This window comes from Choloepus didactylus, chromosome 6, assembly GCF_015220235.1.
Source record: "Choloepus didactylus isolate mChoDid1 chromosome 6, mChoDid1.pri, whole genome shotgun sequence".
In the NCBI taxonomy this organism is placed as follows: Eukaryota; Metazoa; Chordata; class Mammalia; order Pilosa; family Megalonychidae; genus Choloepus; species Choloepus didactylus.
In genome coordinates, this window is record NC_051312.1 from 70,498,022 (window position 1) to 70,520,814 (window position 22,793).

Below are 22,793 nucleotides of genomic sequence, written 5' to 3' on the forward strand. Positions count from 1 at the left end.
GCTGCAGGGGACAGAGAGGGCCCAGTCCCAGAGGCTTTCCCAAAACTGAAACAGCTAGCATGTTGCCTGCTTTCCCCAACTCCCAGGAGCAAAGACTTCTCTCCAAGGGCCCTGGGAGGCCATGGTGGTAGACCTGTGGAAATGGAGGGAGTGAGGAACTTAGCACCATCTTTTGTGTGCACATGCGTGCGTGTCTTATTTTTTCCCAGACTCTCTCTGCTCCCAAAATACAACCTGCTGTTTAACTACATGTGAATGTTTCTCTTTCAAAAAAGGCCAGGCTTCCCTCAGTGCTTTTATAGCAAAAGCTAGTGCTTTTGGTTTCCATAATATTCAGGAGCCTTGGGTAGAATTTTAGAAATAGAGTCTGTCTCAGTGGAATGCTTGTTTCTCCTGATTTAATGCATTTGTTTTCTCTGTTTCTTTCTCTTTGGTGTGGCTGTCTCCCCTCTGGTGTTCAGCTGCAGAATTCCCTGAAGACTGATTTGTGTCTTGATCAGGGACCAGATACAGAGAATGTTCCCATCATGTACATCTGCCATGGGATGACACCCCAGGTGAGTCTTCTGAGAGATCCCCAAGCCAGGGTATATACACGAGCATGTCTGGTGTCAGGAAGGATGGCTGGGTTCTACCATGGCTAGTCTGGGACCAGGGCACCAGGGACCCTGGAGCCAATCATTAGGGAGTATTCTCAAGAACAAACGAGGATAGTCTCACTTCCCTCACCTGGATGGAGGCTGGGGAAGTGGATGCTAAGATGCCAGGGTCTTCTGGGCTGGGGCGGAAAGCAGGGGAATAAATTTCTGAAGAGGAACACCTGCCTCCTTTGAGGAAGCTATAGTTAAATCAGAATCCTGGTTCTGGCAGCCATGCCCTTGTCTACAGGGAGGGACCCAAAGGTCACCCCAAGCTCTTGGTTAGCTCAGAGTCTCTTCAGAGTGCCGATTCAAAGCCCCTCAGGCCCTGCCCTTTTCTAGATTGTAGCTGGGGCCAAAATTTGTAGCCATGGGCTTCCTTTCCAGCTCCTATGGCCTCCTCTGGTGGAGAACAAATGGAAGCTCCCAAGAAAATAAGTTGTCCAAAAAAAAATTCCACATTCATAGTCTGTGCTTCTGATGCCCAAAGAGGGTGCCAAGAGAATGGTATTTTTCAGCATAGTACAGTTGGTGACCATTGACCAAGAATGCCATACACTGACCTGTTCTGAATTAACATTTTCAGGGTTTTCTTAACTCCAGAAGAGCACAATGATAAAAATATATATATTTCTCTACACAAGCAATGAATAGTTGTACAATTGCAATAGTGTTGAAAACAGTTGTTACTCTAGACACATGAATGACAATTATTCTTAAACATATAAGTGGCTGAAGAATAACATGGCGGGTATGTTACCCATGTGTAAGAATTCTGAGACTTACAGGCGAGTGTCTGTTATGATCACTGCCACCTCCCCTTTGTGTGGGCTGCACTGCTGTGACAACACTGGCTGGTCACTTGCAGGTCAGCAGATCACACTGTCCCCACACACCACCAGCATAGCAACTTATTTTTCACTGTACAGTGGCATGACATTTTCTAATGGGTGACTATTTTTATGTAAATATCTTATTGAAGTATAACATGCATATAGAAAATACACAAATTAGAAGCATAACACTTAATGAGTTTTCAAAGTGAACACACTCATGTAACCAGCACTGGGTCAATAAAAAGAATATTATTGCCTGATTTTGAATTTTATATAAATAGGATCATAAAGTATATATTCTTTCACGTTGACTTCTTTCTTTCATCAGTGTATTTGTGAGATAATCCATGATGTGGTGTACAGTTGTAGCTCATTTTTATTAATGTGTAGTATTCTATTTTATGAATGTACCATAATTCATTATCTATTACTGTTGATGGACATTTGTGTTGTTGCCATTTGGGGACTGTTATGACTAATGCTGCCGTGAACCTCCTTGCTCATGTCTTAAGGTGCGTATCTACACTCACCTCTGTATCTAGGAGTAAAATTGCTGAGTCATAGGGTTGACATGTGTTCAGCTTGAGCAGACACTGCCAAAAAGTTTTCCAAAGTGGTTGTAACAATTCTCACTCCCACCAGCAGTATATGAGAGTTCCAGTTGCTCCATATCCTCACCAACACTTGGTATTGGTTGTCTTTTTAATTATAGCCATTGTGGTATGTGTAGAGTGGTATCACATTGTGGTTTTAATTTGCATTTCTCTGATTGATGCAGTTGTGTATCTGGGTTTTCAGCCCAGAGCATATCCATGTTGTTCTTGAGTGTGGACCAAGGAGACCAGTCACAAGAGGTTTGGTCTTTTTGTAAATTTCCTCTGCTTTCTAATACTTATGATCCAGGAGACAATAGGTGAATTTACTTTTAACATATCCAAGTGGAGATCTGTAACCGTTAGACAAATATTGGGTGTTTCCTCTTTGGGATGGTGAGTGTCAGCCTGAGCAGAGGTTCTCTTCCAGCTGCAGATGGTTCAGTATGGGGCATCTTGTATTGTAGTTGAGAGCTTGGATTCTAGAGCCATTTTGCCTGCGTCCAAGTCCCAGCTTTGACACTTTCTAGTTATGAAACCTTGAGCAGTTTTTTTTTCAACCCAGGCCTGTTTTATTATTTGTAAAATGTGGATTAATAATGCCATGTGCCATACAGGTTGTTGTAAGGATTAAATACCTGTAAAACATTTAAAACCATCCCTGGCACATAGTAAATACTCAATAAATGTTAACTATTATCATTGCTATAATAATATTATTATTACTATTGCTACTCATTAAGTCTAACTCTTGTTCACTTTAAGTATCCTCAAGGTTCTAGCCCCAACCCATGCTAGACCAACTTGCTTTCACTTCATGCCCCATCTGCCATGGGTTCCTACCCTGGTCAAAACCTACCTGTTGGCTGCTGGGGCAGCTCTCAGTTGCTATGACAGCAGAAATGCTGTGGAGGAGGGGAAAGGACAGTGAATGGCGCATCAGGAAGCCTGAGTCCTAGCTTTGGTCTTGCCACATATTTGCAATGCCCAACCCCCTGGGCCTTTTTTTTTTTAATTCAGTTTTATTGAGATATATTCACATATCATACAATCATCCGTTGTATACAACAACTGATCACAGTACCATCATATAGTTGGGCATTCATCACCCCAATCTATTTTTGAACATTTTCCTTACACCAGGAAAAACAAAAATAAGAATAAAAAGTAAAAGTAAAAAAGAACACCCAAATCATCCCCCCCACCCTATTTTTCACCCAGTTTTTGGCCCCATTTTTCTTCTCATCCTTTCATACAGTGGATAAAGGGAGTGTGATCCACAAGGCTTTCACAATCACACTGTCACCCCTTGTAAGCTACATTGCCATACAATCGTCTTCAAGAGTCAAGGCTACTGGGTTGCAGTTTGATAGTTTCAGGTATTTACTTCTAGCTATTCCAATGCATTAAAACCTAAGAAGGGTTATCTATATAGAGCATAAGAATGTCCACCAGAGTGACCTCTTGACTCCATTTGGAATCTCTCAGTCGCTGAAACTTTGTTTCATTTCACATCCCCCTTTTAGTCAAGGAGATGTTCTCAATCCCATGATGTTGGGTCCAGATTCATCCCCGGGAGTCATATCCTGCGTTGCCAGGGAGATTTACACCCCTGGATGTCAGATCCCACATAGGGGGAGGGGAGTAAGTTCACCTGCCGAGTTGGTTTAGCTAAAGAGAGAGAGAGAGGGTCCTGGACCTTTTTTTGTTTCACTTTTATTGAGGTGTATTTTTATAGGGAAACACACAAATCTTAATTGTCTAGCTCAGTGAATTTTTATAGTTGTACACAACTGTATAATCACCACCCAGATTAAGACAGAGAAGAATGTCATCACTGCCGTGGGCTCCTTCATTTCTGCTCCATGCCCTCATCCAAAGCTAATGGCTATTCTGGTAGCTGTCACCACTCACGAGTTTCGTCTGGACCTGTCCTCCCACAATTATAAAGACACAGGATTTTGGCTCAGTGTAAGGAAACTCTTCCCAGTCCCTGTCTCAGACAGAGTGACTTCACCGTCATCTGAGGCGTCCAAGGCAAGTGTGGTTGGCTCTAGGGACATGGTGAAGGGCTCCTCTATCATCTGGACTTTCAAGTGAAGAAATCCCTAATGGCACCCCCACCCTGGAATTCTGTGACTCTCTGATTCTTCAACTTCTTATTTTTTTTTAAATCAGTGAGGGTCTACCATATGTCAGAGACTGTTCCTTGTCCTGGGAGACAGTAATGAATCAGACAAAAGTCACTTCCCTCATGAAGTTTACAGTCTGTGCTGGAGACCAACCATTCTTTTCTTTTTAAATCTTTAAGTCTTCACCACAGTCAGAACTTGAATTCTTTACTCTCTTGAAAAGTGTATGTATGGCTACATTTGCACTTCATTCCTTGGATTTTAGCCAGCCAGCGTCACGACAGGTGAAGGGGAAAGAAGGGCCAAAAGGCAGAGCTTGTGGGTCTACCCAGTTCATGTTGCCAGCTCTGACAGTAGCCTCTTTGTTTTCTTCTTCCCAATTTCTAAATTTTTCCAATTGGGGTTTTTAAACCAGCAAGAACCTATATAGACCAGGTAATGAATGATGCCAAAACCTCAGCAGTATAAACCAAACAAGTTTATTTTGTCAGTTCTAAAAAGCAATACCATGACTCAAACAAATTAAAATAAATGTGACAAAAATTTCTTTTACTCATTAATAAGGGAACCAGTAGGATGGTTAAGCTGGTTCCAAAAGCATTTGAAGACCTGAGTATTTGTAAGCATTTTCTAAAAATAATGTTAGAATAAGCTCGACAGATTCGAGAGAAAACTGGTTAATGTCATAAAGGGAAATAAAATTATAATCTTTAGTGTGATCTTTTCTACCCAGGCAGAAATCTTGAAGTTACCAGTTTACTTCAGAGTGTCTGGGTGCTAATCAAAAGATAAATCTCAAAGTCAAACATGAGGACATTCTCTCTGAAAATTAAATACTCTTGGGTACCTCTGTTAGTGCCCCAGTATGATATTGAACGAACGAACCACTCCCCCCAACCCCTCACTCCTTTTGCCTTATTTCTAGGTTTTGGATATTTTTCTTAACAGTTTTTTATTCTTTTGCTGAAGGTCGAGCAACTCTCCAGGCCATGAATGAGTGAGTGAGTGGCCCTTATGCATTCACAGTCTAATCACGTGGCTTTCTCCCCAAAGGGAAAGGGTGCAACTGGAAATCTAATTTTCACAGCCTCACCCACGAAGTAACTCACATCGCCTCCTCTCACATTACATTGGCCAGAGCCAATCCCATGGCCCTCCTTAGCCGCACGGGGGCTGGGAAGTTACAGTTCTGTGTGTGTCCAGGAAGGAGGGGTGTTCAACAGGATTTAGCAGATACATTTCCTTGTCTCTGTCACAGGAACTTAGATATTTTCCAGATCAATCTCACCCCTGATAAATAAGAAAACAAGAAAATGGTATCTGGGGAGGTGAATTCCTTGCTTGAGTTCACACAGCAAGTTACTGGCAAAGTAGATGTAGGAAGGATGCCAGTATTTTGACTTCCAGCTGCTCTTCTGGTATTTCATTCATTCATTCATTCATCAAACATATGACAATTTGTCTTTTGTGAAGTTTACTATTTTAGAAAGTTTCAGTTCCCTTAAAGGACAAATTTGGTCTAGCAACAGGAATAGTTTTGGTGGAGCGACTTCTAGTGTGGCCCAGTTGATAACCTTAGGAAACTAAAGGCAGCTTTGGCCGGAGAGAGGGGCTGGGTTCACATCTGTTTTTAAACTCTTTGAGAGATTCCACTTACAGGTTGTGTAAAAAGTTCACTCAGATAATAGCTATGATTTTCCCAGGTCTCAGAGAGGACCCTGGCTCAGAGAAAGCATAGTGTAACTAATCAAATTAGTGAGGTGAGGCTGCTGGGAAGTCTGCTAATTGGTTAATGAGGAAACGTAACCATTTTATTTAAATTGGAAGCAAATTTCAAGCAATCCTCAAAATAACTGAGAATATTAGCTTAATTAGTCTAACAGCCTGGAAAATTTCTTCTGATGGGAAAAATATAATAATGGGATTTCCCCACAGACTATTTATTCAATCATTCACTCATTCACTCACTTCTTCCTTCATTTGCTCTTTCAACAAGTATGTATTGATATTATTTTATGCCAAGAATTGCAAGAAATAAAGGCAGCTTTGCCCAGGTGCCTAACCTGGATAAGTTACAGTTTGGAAAAGGAGGCAGGCACTTAAGTCAGCACGGTTCATATGAAGAAACCTACTGCCCCAAACCACCTTCTCATTAGCCCATGAAAGGGAGGGAGAGAGGACAAGACAGGGCCTGGGGACTTCTTCCATTTTTCCTGCCTAAATCTTTCAGATTGTAATAAACACAGGTAAAAATGTGCTTTTCCTACAGGAAAGTAAATTCTTGCTGTAGAAGAAGGAAGATGAAAGGAACTGTAATTCCTTCTTAAGTCTCTGAAATACTGAACCTGCCTCATTTGTGCTTCAGGAAATACTTTTTGACTGAAATATAAAGATTAGAGTTGAATCAAAAGGAGTATTCTATTTTAATACTGAAAAATAATTCTGCATTAGATAAAATAGTGTTTAATAAAAGTAAGAGAAGTATGGAATTGAGGATGGACTTTGTTGGTTTGCTTTTTGGAATTTATTCTTTATTTTTTAAAGTTCTCATTTGGCTATACATACATAAACACACACATATAAATACATACAAATGTCAATACATGTGTATATGTGTATATGTATGTGTGTATGTGTGTGTGCTTGGGCATATGCATATGCACACATACAGAGAGAAAGAAAGGGAGAGAGAAGGATGAAAAGGCTTGCTTGTCTCCCTGTCTACGAACCACCCTCTAGAAGCTGCCTATCTGCCCATGGAGCCATAATGAAGCCATCACCCCTTCCCTGCTTGGCAGTGGCCCCAGTGGCAGCAGGGAGCAAAAAGGGCATCTCGTAGTGTGCTTTCATCTCCAGATCCTTCAAGTAACACAGCAGAGACAATTCACTTTGTGAGCCAAGAGTTTAAATTGCTAGTCACTATTCTGTGACCTTTGGCAAATTTCTCCAGTTCTCTATGATTTTATCTGTAAACAAATAAGTGTTGTGAGTTTTTTAAAACTCCCCACAGTTTATTTCTTGGCTCTAATGTCATTAAAGTGTGCCTTCTGCAACTCCCTTGGAGCGAAGCTGCATTGCCCAGGTGCCAGCTGATGAATATTAGTGCAGAGTCCACCCAGGGTTCTGGTTTGGGGGGAGCCACACCCAGTCCTGAAGCTGTGGCTGGTCACTTCCAGCTCTGCATTATTCAGGGACTAATCCAGATAGAGTTATTTGGGTCTCTTTATTTACTGACCTATGATCTGTGCTCTCGCGCAATTCCAGGGGCCACTGTACACACAGGATCCAGAGTGAGTTGTACCCCTGGGCAGCCATCCCTTAGCTCCTCCCTGCAGCACTTTAGCCTTCACTGTGCAGAGTGGTAGTTTGATAAGGGTAGTGTTTAACCTCAGAGAGAAACAGGGCAGTGATTGATTCACAAGGCAGTAGAAAGAACATGAGCTTGGGGTCAGACAAGGCTGGGATCTGGTCCCAGTTCTACCAATACCACATGTATGATTTGGGCAAGCAACTTAATCTTTCTAAATCTCAGTTGTATTATTTTCTGTGAAATAGGGGCCGTGATGTGCATTTCTCTGAATTATTGTGTGTGCTCTCATGACCTGTACATGACAATACCTGGCCCAGTGTCAAGAACGTGATGGGTGGGTGTCAATATGTCATATCCAAAAGCAGCCTCTTCAAGGATAAGAAGGGGGCATTCGGGGCTGGGGAGAGTAGGGCTGACCACCTGCAGTCATTCCTCCAGGGACCCCTGGGGCTGGAGTTGCCCCCTCCGTCCTTTTGCAGCCCCTTGAGACATCCGTGAGACCAGGTGCCTAATGGATCCTGCCTGTGTCCTGGGCTCAGGAACAAATGCCCCTGGCAGAGCCTTTTCCTCTTCCTTGGGAGTGAGGCACTGGGGGGTTTTGAAGTCTGGACACTCCTTTGTGTTTGTACAACCGTTCCTCCTGATGTCTGCTGGCCATTGGCCTGACTCCTGACCACTATTTGTTAGACTCCCCTAGTCCTGTTTGCCTGACTTCAAAGGATGAAGAAGTTTGGTGATTTCTTGGTCTTTTTTCACTCCCTCTAGTGTGCTTCACTGAGGTATAGGATGCTGAAGCTGGAGAGGCCCAGAGCCCAAGCAGCGAGGAGCCCAGGAGACCTCAGTATGGGCTAGATCGGGATTTTTCAACCTCAACACTATTAACATTTGGGGCCAGATAATTGTTTGTTGGTGGGTGTTCTGGTTTGCTAATGCTGCCGTTAAGCCAAATACCAGAGATGGATTGGCTTTTATAAAGGGGGTTTATTTGGTTACAGAGTTACAGTCTTAAGGCCATAAAATGTCCAAGGTAAGGCATCATCAGTAGGGTACCTTCACTGGAGAAAGGCCACTGGCATCTGGAAAACCTCTGTTAGCTGGGAACGCATGTGGCTGGCGTCTGCTTGCTCCCAGGTTGTGTTTTCAAAATGGCGTTTGCCGAAATGTCAGTGTCAGCTTTCAACAGCATCTACAAAATGTCTAAGTTGCAGCTGCACTGAGTTCCTTCTGTCTGAGCTTTTATAGGTTCATGTAAACTAATCAAGACCCACACTGAATGCTGAATGATGGGGCCACACCTCCATAGAAATAATCTAATCAAGGGTATTATGCACAGCTGGGTGGGCCACATCTCCATGGAAACAGCCTAATCCAAAGATTCAAACCTAATCAACGCTAATACCTCTGCTCCCACAAGATTACATCAAAGAACATGGTGTTTGGGAGGACATAATACATCCAAACTGGCACAGTGGGGAAGGGGGAGGAGTGGTTTCCTCTCCATTATAGGATGTTTAGCAGCATCCCTGGTTTCTACCCACTAGATGCCCAGTCATGACAACTAAAAATATCTCCAGATATTGCCAAATGATCCCTGGAGCGGCGGGGGGCATAAAATTGTCTCTAGTTAAGAATCACTGAGCTGGACCAAGTGGGTAGTCAGAGATCTCTGCTTATGAAGTGGAGTGACATGAGGCCATGAATAGGGAAATCAAATGCAGTCAGGACTTGGGACGTGAGACAGCTTAGAAGAGAGCGAGGGTTCAGGGGAGTGGAAGACTGAGCTATGAATGAGGCAGAGGGCTTTGTCTGGCTTTTATGTAGCACTGGCTGTGTTGCTCAGGGGCCGGCCTCTGAGTGAAAGGATCATAGAACTCTCTTTTACATTTTTTTGTTTGTTTGTTTGTTTTTATTTTGAAATAAATTCAAAGTTATAGGAACAGTTGCAGAAACAATACTAACCCCATACAAAGAATTCCATCATACCCTGACCCCCCTCCCTGATAGCTCAATCCACCAACTTTAACATGCTGTCACATTGCTTTTTCTTTCCCTCCCTCCCTATCATCCATCATCTATTGCTCTGTCTTCTGAACATGAGAGCTAGCTGCACACATCCTTGAACATACACTATAATTCACATATACACTTTCCATGAACAAAAACATTCTTTTATGCAATCCCATTAAGCGCAGCTATGAAGTACAAGGGATTCAACAATGATACAAAGCTTACATTCTATATTTCCTTTACCTTATGTCTCAACTGTGTCCCTTTGAGCCACCTGTCCTCTATCCTCCAATCCCATCCAAGTTCATCCTTGGCATTCAATCGTCATCTATTTAGACTTTTTTTTTTTTTCAGTTGTGGAAACATATATACTGCCTAAATCTTCCCATTCCACCCCTTCCCTAGCCTTCCGTTAGTGGGATTAATCACATTTAGAATGTTGTAATGCTCTTTCCCACCATCCATTACTAGAAATTTCCCTTCACCTCAAACAGCAACTCCACACTCAGTTCTTAACTCCCCATTGCCCCTTCCCCCATTTCTCTTAACCCAAACTCTACATTTCATCTCTATGGTTATATTCTCTGATAATTTCTTTGTGTTTGCTGTGGGGGTTAAAATTAACCTCTTAAATCCATATCAACCTTGTTTTTTTTTTGATACCACCTTCACTTCAGTAGGACACATAAACTATGTTCCTATACTCCTCCATCCCCCACCTTTATATAGTTGTCTAAAATTACATATTTTACACTTGAATTCAAACCACTGATTTGTCATTAGAGTTCGTGTAATGTATATCCTGTAGGAAGTAAATAGTGGAGTTACAGTTCAAAAATTAGTGACTTCTATTTGTATTCCATTGTGGTTGGAGAATGTGCTTTGAGTATATTCAATTTTTTTTTTTTTTTTAATTTCTTGAGGCTTGTTTTATGTCCCAGCTTATGGTCCCTTCTGGAGAAAGATCCGTGATCACTAGAGAAAAATGAGTGTCCTGGTGCTTTGGGATGTAAGGTACTATATATGTCTGTTACAATTCTCTATACCTCTTTCTCCTTTCTTTGTTTCTCTATTGGTAGGGCTCCCTTTAGAATCTAAAGTAGGGCAGGTCTTTTATTGGCAAAGTCTCTCAGCATTTGTTTCTCTGTGAAAAATTTAAGCTCTCCCTCGAATTTGAAGGAGAGTTTTGCTGGATAAAGTATTCTTGGTTGGAAGTTTTTCTCTCTCAGAATTTTAAATATGTCATGCCACTGCCTTCTTGCCTCCATGGTGGCCACTGAGTAGTCACAACTTAGTCTTATGCTGTTTCCTTTGTATGTGCTGAATTGCTTTTCTCTTGCTGCTTTCAGAACTTGCTCCTTCTCTTCAGTATTTGAGAGTCTCATCAGAATATGTCTCGGAGTGAGTTTATTTGGATTTATTCTATTTGGAGTTCACTGGGCATTTATGCTTTGTGTATTTATATTGTGTATAAGGTTGGGGAAGTTTTCCCCAACAATTTCTTTGAATACACTTTCTAGACCTTTACCCTTCTCTTCCCCTTCTGGGACACCAATGAGTCTTAAGTTTGGACGTTTTATTTTATCTATCGTATCCCTGAGATCCATTTCGATTTTTTCAATTTTTTTCTCCATTCTTTCTTTTGTTCTTTCATTTTCTGTTCTGTGGACTTCTAGGACACTGAGACCTTGTTCAGCTTCCTCTAATCTTGTATTGTGAATATCCAGAGTCTTTTTAAATTGGCCAACAGTTTATTTCCATAAGATCCTCTATTTTTTTATTTACTCTTGCAGTGTCTTCTTTATGCTCTTCTAGGGTCTTCTTTATGTCGCTTATATCCTGGGCCATGGTCTTCTTGATGTCCTTTAGATCCTTTGCCATGTTTTCATTCCTCGATTGTAGTTCTTTGATTAATTTTGCTAAGTACTGTGTTTCTTCCGATATTTTGATTTGGGAGTTTGGAGTTGTATTCTCCATATCATCTGATTTTATCATATGCATTAAGATTTTCTGTTGTTTTTGGCCCCTTGGCATTTGCTTTGCTTGATAGGGTTCTTTCAAGTTGTAAAAGAAGATACTGATCTAATTATTCAGAAACACAGTTTGTTGGCATACACTTTCTCTAACTAACCAGCAGGTGGCGTCTGCGAGTCACCTATACACCTCCAGTCAGTTCTCCCCAACTCTGTCTCTGTGGTGTGTGGGGAAATGATTCTTGTGGGGTTCAGTTGGAGAACTCAGTTTGGGTGTGTTGCTGGAGCCATCCGCCCTGAATGTGGGGCATGTGTAAGGGTGGCTGGGGAGGAAGGGCAGTTTTAATATTCAAATCCCCCAGGTTCCTGGAGATTCAAGGCCGCCGCAAGAGTCTAAGCCTTCATTTCAGTTTTGCCCCAGATTTTCTGTCACTGACCCACGTACCACTGGCATTGACATAGCGTCCCTGGGTTTTCCAAGTGGGCCTCCCTTCTCAGCTGTGATCTTCCAGGACCTCTGCTGAGGGAAGGCTGTGCACGTCATCCCTCAAGCTAAGCCCTGGGCCGCCGAGCCGTGCAGGGACACTGTCTGCCTGATGCAAAGATTAGCCTATAATTCTTGACTGGTGTAAGTTCTGAATGAAAGGCAGGCAGTAAAGCTGGGCCCCACCCCTTTCCTCTTTAGAGAAGATGGATGCCTTTGGGGAGGTCATTAGCATTTCAGTGGTCTCTCTTTGCCTGTGCCACACCCTTGTCTGGGTCACAGAACTGGGAACTCAAAATGGCCAAGGCTTTCTCCACTGAGTTGAAAAAGGAACAGAGCTAGTCCGAGGAGACCCTCCGGCTTTCCAAGGTTAGTCGTCACCCAAAGCCTCTGTCTACTTGTTGGGGACTCGCACCTCGTAGTGAGCAGTTCACACTCGCTAATTAAAACCCCAGTTGGAGCTCAGCTGAGCTATATTCCCTTGCTGGGAGAAAGCTTCTCTCTGGCACCACGAGGCTTTGTAACTCGGGCTATGGGGGAGGGGTCTCCCGATTTGGATCCGCAGTTCTTACTTACAGATCTTGTGCTGTGATCTCGGGCATTCCTCCCAATTCAGGTTGGTGTATGATGATTGGACATTCACGTCTGTCCTCCTGCAGTTATTCCAGATTATTTACTAGTTGTTTCTGGTTTTCTTTTTTAGTTGTTCCAGGGGGACTACTTAGCTTCCACTCCTCTCTATGCTGCCATCTTAGATCCTCTCTCTCTCTCTTTTACATTTAAACAAATGTCTCTTCAGCTCTAGTTGCCTCCCACTCTCCTCTTCCTCCTGCCCTTGAATCTGTAGCCTCTTCTCCTTGCCTGGCCAACTCCTACTCATCCATCAGTCTCCTACTGAAAAGTCCCCTCCTCTGAGAAGTCTGCCCTGATCAGGAGCCAGCTGCTCCCCCCCACCCTCCGCTTCCCCGGCACTTTGTGCCGTGCCCCATTCTAGCTCTTATCAGTGTATGTCATCACCCTTTGTCTCGTTTTCTCACAATACCATCTTGCCTTACTCCTCTCTGAGTCCGCTCATTGATAAGTGATGAGCAAATAAATTGTTTTATTGATCCAGCCTGCAGTCTTGTTCTTTCCTTACAACTCTACTGAAAGCAAGGGAACTAAGCTGGACTGGGCCCCTGATGAGGCTACCTGATAGGAGTCCCAGCTTGGCCTCTATTAGCTGTGTGTCCTGGGACAGGAAACTTAATTTCTCTTTACCTCAAACATATATACTTTAAAACAAGACCTGGTTCATAGTAAATGCTACTTAACTATAGGCTAGTATATTATTATTTATTAATATATATCAGATACTAGATATATAATGTGTAGGGGCACACATGTAATTACTATGTGTCAGGCTCTGCTAGACAGCTTCCACATCCTATTTCATTTAATCTTACCACCACCTTGCTGGCTTATCCCCATTTTATTTTATTTTTGTGAACTCTAAAATATATACATAACAGTGATAACTTTCAAAGGATGATTTCACAAGTAGTTAGAGAGCAAAGTTCAAAGAATGTCATGGGTCACAGTTCCACAACTTCAGCCATTTCCATTATTGTAAAATATAACATACATATAGAAATTTGTCAACTCTTGATAGACAGCTCAACAAGCTGTCATATACGTAATTTCAAAAATTGTTATGGGTTACAGTTCCACAGTCTCAGTCCCTTCCCTATTATGCAATACAAGGTATATCCAGAAAGGTGAAGACCTTTAGGGCACAATTCAATGAGCAGCTAAATAGCAAATCCCAAAGGATACTACAGGCTACAGTCCCACCATGTCATTTACCTCCTTCCAGCCCTTCCAACACCCCGGCATCCAAATGTATATATATATATAATCATATAAAGTTTCAGTATTTATAGACCTTATATCCCCATTTTAAAGATGTAAAGATGTACCCACGTTCCCATCCCTAGTAGGTGGTGGATGCAGGCCTATAAATGTCCAGAGACAATGCTGTTTTCACCACCAGCAGCACTGCCTCCCTGAGGTGATGGCTGCCTCCCCAGGCCTGGCCTGGGTGACCAGTGCAGGGCTCCCTCCCTGTCACAGCCACCCAATGGAACCCACTTGCAGTTATCCCCATTTCCCAGCCAGACTGGAGCTGGTTCCCCACACACCCTGGGTAAGGTGAGCTCCCAGCCACTTTTCCATCCTGCCGTAGGAAGGCACCTCATTTCCATTTTCCTTTTGGAGATCATGCACCAAGGCAGAGCCACCCCACCTGGACACTCAGCATGGCGGGTGCAGGCAACTAGGGAAGAAGCAGATGGATCCGTGGGGCACACAGGTGTGGGTGCTGCAGTGTTGACCTTCTTTTTGTGCTGAGTGATCATGAACTCTGGGCTGCTCCTGCAGTGCCAGTGCTAAAAAAGGAGCCACTTGATTTGTTATTCATTCCACACGATATGTTCTTCACTTCATGTCCAAACTCCACAATTAGAGTTGTAAACAGCAAGTTTTGCATGACTTTTATTAAACTCCCACAGGCTGGGAAGAAGCAGTTATTAGTGGCACCGCAGGGGCCAGCATTTAGGAAAATGGTTTAGGCTCACTAACCAGAGAGGGGCTGTGTCTCTTGCTCTCCACCCACCGTCCATCCATCCGTCCATCTGTCCGTCTGTAGGGAATCTTTGCTCCCAAGTCACCTCTGCCCTTGGGGACAGGTCACTGAACCCAGAGTCAGAGGAGCTGGGTTTAGATCCCAACGTGGCTCTGTGTTCTCTGACAAGTCATTTCACCTCTCTGAGCTCCACCTTCTTGATCAGTGAAATGGAGTTGGTGGCTGTGATTTAAATGAAGTAGCAAATCCTTATGTGCCTAACACTGGGTCTGATGCAGAACTGAGCTCAGTAATGTTGGCCTTTTGTTCTAATTAGGGCAATCGCTCAACAAACATGTTCTGGGAGCTTCCTAGTATATCTAAAAATAATAATAACTACCACAACAGTATTAACAGCTTACATTTATTGCTTACTATTTCTAGACGTCTTTCTGGATTCTTTATATTATCTCATTTAATACGCTCAAAAGTCCTTAGAAATAGGTGCTGTCATTATCTCCCTTCTACCAGGGAGGAAATTGAGGCCCAAGGAAGATTTGTAAATTGCTTAAGGTCACGTGACTACTGAGTGGTGGAGCCGGGTTTGGAACCCAGATTGCCTGACGGCAGAGCCCAAACTTGGAGCCATGACTTGTTTTTGCCTCTCTAGTTTAATTAAATACATGGCCCTGCTCTTGGGGAGTTCTCTGACAGAAAGAGACAAGGCAGTAAACCTCCTGAGTGTGGCATGATGGAAGCTTGGCATGTAGGACACTTCTGGATGAACAAACGCTAATAGCCACAGCATTCATAGGCTATGTACTACCGTGAGGACAAATATCATTCTGAGGCGCAACAATAATCACAAACCTACTCTCGGCCATCCCATACATCGGAACAGACCTAGTATGGTGAGAGTACAGGCAAGGGAGTATCACTCAGGCATCTAAAGGATCTAAAGGAAAGCAGGATAACTTGCAGTTTTCTCCCTTAAAAGACTTATGGCAAGTTACAGGAGACCGGGCTGGAGGAGATTTGAAAATAGCACCTGATCAATACTGCCCTTCTCACCCACCCTGGGCTAGCACATGGGACACTTGAATGTCAGCTCTCTCGACTCAAGCGGGCTCTCTGCACAGCTCCTTGTCTCTGAGGTCCCCCTATTCCCTAAGGGATTGGGTGGCCATCAGTCTACTGGGGTATGTCTAATCTCTGCATTCCAGAGCCAAAGCTGCAGATCCCTCACTTTCCTTCTCTCCCTTTATCCTTCAGGTCTCAGTCCAAAGGTCACTTTCTCAGAGCAGTCTGTCCTGACGACCTTATCTCAGTTGGTCCCACTTGTTATTCTCTAAGCATGATACCTTGTCTGATTCCTGCTCAGCTCTTATCCCAGTTGGCAACTGTACATGAATTTGCTTCCTGCTAATTGTCTCTGTCTGCCACTAGGTCACAAGCTCCTTGAGGCGAGGAGGGACTCTGTTTTGTAATCCAGTGTGTCCCTTGCACCTGCCACACTGTGCGGCACAGAGCAGGTGCTCGATGAACCTTTGGTTAATAAATGGGTCTGTTAATAAAGTTGTTGGATTTGTTGAATAAATGAAGGCCAAGGCAGGCTTCCTAGCAAAGACCCTCTAGCAGTCATCCCGGATACACTGGCTTTCCTATTTACCAGCCTCATCCCAAAGCCTGCTTCTTCGTCGGCAAAATGGAGATAAAACCATCTGCTTCGTAAAGGTTTTGTGAGGATTAAATGGAGATAATGCCCAGGGCGTTTAGCGCCATGCCTGGCATGCAGTAAGCCCTCAATCAATATATGGTAATTGCCGTCATGGTTATTATTAGTATTAGTCGTTATTAGATCTAGCAGGATTTGTCCCTCTCCTTTTAGACCCAGTATCTTTCCATGGTGACCTGGGGATGGGACCCTCCTCCCCTGGGATAGAAGCAAGAGTCTGGTCATCTGCCTTGAGGATGAGCCAGTTGCTAAGGGCACAGGGTGGGCAGGAGTGAGGACTTCGCCTTCCCTCAAGGCCTCTTCTGCCACTAAGTCTTGCTGGCACTCAGAAGCTGACCTGCCCTCCCAAGTATTCATTCCCCAGACCTCACGGATTCTCCTGTTGGCAGAGCTGTATTCACTACCACTTCCCCTGGAGCTTTCTGAAACTCACTTCCCCACTCAAGATGGCCTTGAAGAACAGAATCCAGGAGAGCCCAAGATAAGAACAGCAAGCCAGTGACAGAATGTGAGTTAGCAGCGTCGGTCTCAGGAGAGAGGCCACTGCTGAGTGAGTGGCACAGGGGACAGTGCCCTCCCCAAGGCACTTTCTCTTTCATCCAATGTGCATTCTATTTGAAGCAGGAAGTGAAGAGGTTTCCCCAAAGTTTATGTGATGGCTCTGATGTCCCTTGCATGAAATGCAGACCTTCAAGAAGTAGGCTGTAGCATTTGCCACTCGATGCTGTTTTTTAATAGGGAGTCGCGGGCATTTTGGGTGGAGCAGTCCTTCGTTGTGTACGACTGTCCTGCTCACTGCAGGATGTTTAACATCCCTGGACCCTGACTATAAGTAGTGTCCATATGGGACCAAAACATCTTCATGAATTTCCATAGGTCCTCTGGTGGAGGTGATACTGCCTCTAGTTGAAAACCTCAGAAAGAAAGAGTATAAGTAATCAGGCTCTGGGGCTGGGGAAAAGCTGGAGGAATTGAGTGGGGAGGTCTGTAAAGTGTTTGTATCAAGAGCAGCTTAAAGACATGCTTGTCTATTTCAAGAAAATTCCTAAGGATGTGTGTTCAGAATATTGTCACAGACATAAATGGATTCTCATATTTGATTTTACGAACGAATTCTATTGTCACCACATTGCCTATTGTCCCAGATGCTTTTCTGAAATCTATTCATTGCTGTGCAATACGCCTACCAGAGTTGAGATTTAGTGAGTCCTTGAGGTTAGCTCTGTGTTAATATACTGGGAATTAAGCAGCGCTTGGCACTCTAAATCAATCATCAGAAAAGCATTATTTTTTTTTTCTTGCTCAAAAATACACTATTAAATGCAAGGACACGTGTGGGAGTGGAGGTTGACTTGGTGAAGGACAAGCTTAAAAGGAAAATTTCATATTTTTTCTGCAGTAAAAAGGACTTGCTGTGTTTTAATTCTTATAGAGCTGGGCTACAGAATAGATTTACATCTCCACAGTATCTTAAGCATCCTTGAAATATACTGGGCTGTTCAAAAGTCACCCAATCATATTTGCCTCGGTCATTAGAGGTGCTTAACAAATACATATGGGATAAATCAGTGACTAAATTAATTGAAAATTAACTAAAGTCTTTTAAGTGATTGCAAAATGGACTGAGCCACGGTTAATGTCCTCACCCTCTCTTTGGAGGTTTCTAAGGTGATGCTAAGGAATCATTTCCTTCTCCTCGATGCATGTGGTAGTGGTGGAATGTCTGGGAGGACATGGTAGCAAGAGAGCCAGGGAAGCAGGTGAGGCACAGGAGTAAATGAGTACAGACTCCTCTTCCCCAGAGTTTGCTGTGAACAGATAGGGAAAAAGGAGCTAGCTGTTAGGAGGGATGTGGGCCTGAGAGAAGGTGTGTATTCAGATTTGCTCTGTAAGGAATGGAAAGCAATAAGGGATCATGTTTTGAGGCTAAGGGGGAAAAGTCAGTAGAGAAGGAGGTTTGATATAAGGGAGCAGGGGGAATTAATGAAGCAACAACCCTGGAGGAAGGGTGGAGAGGAGGGAAGGGGATGGGGTCCAAGGATGTGGTGTTTGGTGTTGGATTCCAGAAGAGGAAATTCTTCTTCTGAGGCACGAGGGCAAGACAGAGAGAGGAGGTTCAGATGGAACAAGTTTATAGGCTATCTTGCAAATGAAGCATGGGGTGGGTGGTGGGGTGGGGATCCTGTTATGTAGAAGAGTGGAGATTTAGGAACCCTGCTGAGGGTGAGTAGTTCAGGTGCTGCCCCAGGACCCAAAGAAGGAACACCAGGCAGTGCTGAGGGGCTTGGTTGAGGCTGAAGACCGTGAGTTTGTGGAGGATCTAATTTTCCCAAACCAATGATTTTTCTCTGCAGCCAGGAAACAGGTGTGGAGAAGACAAATGAGGACAAAGAGATGGATTTGTAGGATCTAGAATAAAGAAAGAATAAGCAAATGAGGGACTTAAAGGAGCTGGCAAGGGAGTGACTAAAGGAACTTGAGTGTAGCCTTTCTAGGGATGTGGAGATGCCAGGAGTTCTGAAGGTCTCAATTAGGTTGATGAGCAGGCATTTGAGAAGCAAGAGGGGGAGCAACGAAGGTTAACAGGCAGTTTGGGTGACAATAGGGTAAGGTGGGATAGGGTTTCAGAGGTAAAGCAGTCTGGGGCAATAAGATCTGGAGTATGGGTGTGGGAGCTAAAGTGGAGTGTGCTCAGCCCTCCCTGGAGTTGAGGCAAGGCTGTAGGCAGAGGCATTGGCCAAGACCCCCCAGTATTGCCCAGTTGGGATGTAGAAGCCATCAGCCTGAAACCAGAGACCTTGATGGATGCGGCAGGTGACCGGGGAAGTACTTGATTGAGAAGGATAAAAGTGGCAGACAGAGGTGGGGTCTGATGTGGTGATCCTTGAGGAGGAGACTATTTTACACCAGGCTGGAGGCGCTGAGATGTAGAAGGAGGGCTGGGGAGAGAGAATGCCAACTCCACCTCGTGTCCCTGAGGGGAGACTCAGCAGATTCAAAGACACACACAAGTAGCAGTATCCTCCAGGAAGAGCTATGTTTGGTAGGGACAAGAACTGTCCCTTGGTTGGAAAGAACTTGATTGGAAAGAACTGTCCTTGAAAGATGCTGGGAGTTTGAGAGACAGTTCCAGAAGACTTAAGGGAAAGGTTTAGGAGAGAGAAAACCAGGGAAGATCAACCCAGGGAAGAAACAGTATATCTGGGGTGGAGTGAAGATGAGAAAGCCCCATAAAGAAAACCAACAGTAAATCATATGCAGTTACACATTTAGTGATGTGCCTTTATTGAAAACAATGTATTTTCCTGAAAGTAGATAATTCATTGCAGCAAATATGATATTTGAGACTGACACCCAGAAAATCTGTGTGATGTGGTTTCTTTCTTATCATCATTTACATGATGAGGGTCTCCCTGACAGGTCAGGAAATGGTGAGTAGAGTGATATAGTGAGACAGAACCATTGCAGATTTTCTGCCAGGGAATCTTAATGATGCATCGCCTGCTGGAGTCTTCTCTAGGGAATACCCTGTGGCCAAGGAAAACCCACAAGTATGCCCCATGGGAACTGGGAGGATGGGGGGAAAGGGATAGCAGAATCAGACTGGGGAAAACCACATCTCCTTTTACCCTTGGTCCCTGGCTTTTGTGCTCAGGCCAAAGCACAGGGCTCTCTGTCCTCGTGACAGCTGAGCTCTGTCACCATCACATCCAGTCCAGGAGCTCACACTGCATTCAGTCCAGGATGAGGAGATCTTTATGGAGCCTCATCTCTGCCAGAGGAAGGAATCTGAGTCCCAGCTGCTAAGCAGAAAGAGCACTGGATCACTGTGACCTTGAGAATTTAGGGAAGACTTCCTGGAGGAGGAGCTGTAAATAGGCCTAAAGGAAGAACAGGAGGTTTGCCAGCAAAAACAAAACAGGAAGTATGGACTGCATGTAGAAAGCTTTATTTGTTTCTAAGAAGCAGAATATTGTAGTGGTTAAGAGATGGGCTTTGGGTTCAGATGACCTGAGTTCAGATCCCACCTCTGCCACTTCCTACCCATTAATTTACGCCTCTCTAATTCTGTTTTCTCTCCTAAAAGTGGAGAAGATTATAATGCTACTTACCCAGAGTTATTTCAAGGATTGAATAATAGTGCATTTGCAAAGCACTTAGCATCCCTGGCATATAGTAAGAGCTCATTAAATGGGAAATACTATGATTATTATAATCATTTTTTTATTTTATTTCCTTCAATGAGAAAGAAAAAAAAGGAACAACTGTTTGCTAAACACTTTCACTCTGAACCATATACTTTACAAACACACCTGTGAAATATAGGTGCCATATCAACAAGGTTTTGTTACCTAGCAAATTACCTCCATATTTAGTGGTTTAAAACACACCCATTTATTTAGCTTGAGATACTGAGAGTTGGCAATTTGGGCTGGGCTTATCTGGCTATTTCTTCTGCTAGTCTCAGCTGGGCTCTCTCATGCATCTGTGGTCAACTGCTGGCTAGCTAGGTGACTATTTCTGGAGGTTGGCTAACTATAAGCTGGAGTGAGGGGACTACCAGGACATGTGTTTCCTCATCCAGTAGGCTAGTCAAGGCTTCTTCATCTGATGGCAATGGCAGGGGTTTCTAAGAGCAGTAAGAGAAAGCACGTGCAAATGAATGAGTGCTTTTCAAGTCTCTGTTTGCATCACGTTTGCTACGAAAATTGCACTGGCCACAGTAAATCACATGGCCAAACCTGGACTCAGGGGATAAAGAAATGGACTCCACTTCTTGATGGGAGGAGCTGCAAAGTCGCATTGCAAAGTGGTGTGCATTCAAGGATGGGGAGAATTTGGGCCATTTTTATAATATATCACAATGCCCTCTCATGTTCTTTCTGTATTATTTCATTCACTCATCCATCCATCCATTCATTCATTTGTTCACTCATTGATTAAAAAATACTTATTAAGCACCATTACCGTACCTTTATTATGTACCTTGTGGTATGGGAAGAAAAGGAATCCCCAAAAGAACGGCCTTCGTTTCCTAACACGTTCTCTGCCATAGTGCATCCCATCTGGCAATGCTATCTGAGGTCTGAACCACACAGTAAAGAGATGAGCTGGACCTTTTTTTCCTCAGTAAAGCAGGCTGTATTCTTCCCAGGAAGGAGGCAGATGGAGACAGAGATGAAGATGGAGATGGTGCTGGAGCAGGTAAAATAGAGAGATTTGTATTTGCAGATTAAAGTCGGGAGCCATTATTTCATCCACATGAACTCCATCTTTCTAGACTAACTTCTCCCCACTAGATCTTAACCTGCTGGTTTTATCTTTCCTACATCTTCCTGATTGCTAACTGAGATTGCTGGTGAGTCCAGATCCCATGTTAACCATATTTTAAAATATCTATTAAACACATACACATATATACACATACAGCCTCTCTCACTGGGAACCTTCTAAGCTCTTCTTAATTCCTTGCAGGATAACTGTTGTTGCATATCAGCATAGGATTGAGCCTCCTCATTTCTGATGGGGCCAGGAAAGGGTTAGGCCTGGCACAGACTGTGTCCCACAAAAAGCTGTTAAAAATCTTGTCCTGGAGAGAGAACCATGTTCTGTTCCAAGCCATTAATCCACAAGTTTGTATGGAGAGTGGGATCCAACGTATTCATCCAAAGCTGAGCAGAGAGAAGCTGGAGGGTCTTGGAGTGAGGGATACAAACAGGTGTCAGGGAGTGAGCCTGGATGCATTTCTGAGCTGGAGCTCAAGTGCCTGGAATAATTTATTAACACATTCATTTAATCAACAAGTATGTTTTGAGTACCTGCTATTTGTGGAGCAGTGGGTGAGATAATGGGGATACAGTGGTGAACCAGATAAGCCTGGTCTTTGCCCTCAGGAAATTTGGAATCTCGTAGGGAATGACCAGTGTTATAACATCATTACTAACAGCTAATATGGTGCAGTCATGCCATTTAATTCCCCAGCAACCCTATGCAGTACCATTATATATCCCCTGTTTTACAAGATGCATAAATTAAGACAATGAGCTAAATTATCTATCGTCATACAACTTAATGAACAATGGGAGCAGGGATTGAAATCTGGGCAGTTTGATTACAGAATCAATCCTTCTAGAATCAACCCCTGTGCTCCCGCCCCCATCTCAACCATTAGATCAACTCCCCTTGGCATATATTTTCAAAGCCCCTTGGACTTTTTGTTAAGAGCATACATCACATTTTCTCATTCTACTTTTATCTTTACTTGCTTAGGGAGCATACTAAAATGGTTGTGTCAGTCAGTTCAGGCTTGGTTATGCTTCAGTAACAAATAACCTGAAAATTCAGTGGCTTATAATAACAATTGTTTCTCAGTCATGCTACATGTCCAATTCTTTTCTGACCTTATCTCTTTTTCACAGTACTTTGCCAAAAGCAACAAATCATAACAAAGATGTGTCCTTCATCTAAAGTGCAAGGTCATTT

At 43.5% G+C, this 22,793-nt stretch overlaps 1 protein-coding gene across 1 annotated transcript in view; it reads left to right on the forward strand.

The window, feature by feature from the left end:
• The window catches only part of GALNT18 (polypeptide N-acetylgalactosaminyltransferase 18), a 418,859-nt gene that overhangs the window by 347,004 nt on the left and 49,062 nt on the right, over positions 1–22,793 (forward strand). The window contains 1 exon segment of the mRNA XM_037839960.1: positions 462–557. Within this exon segment, the coding sequence (XP_037695888.1) occupies positions 462–557 (96 nt within the window).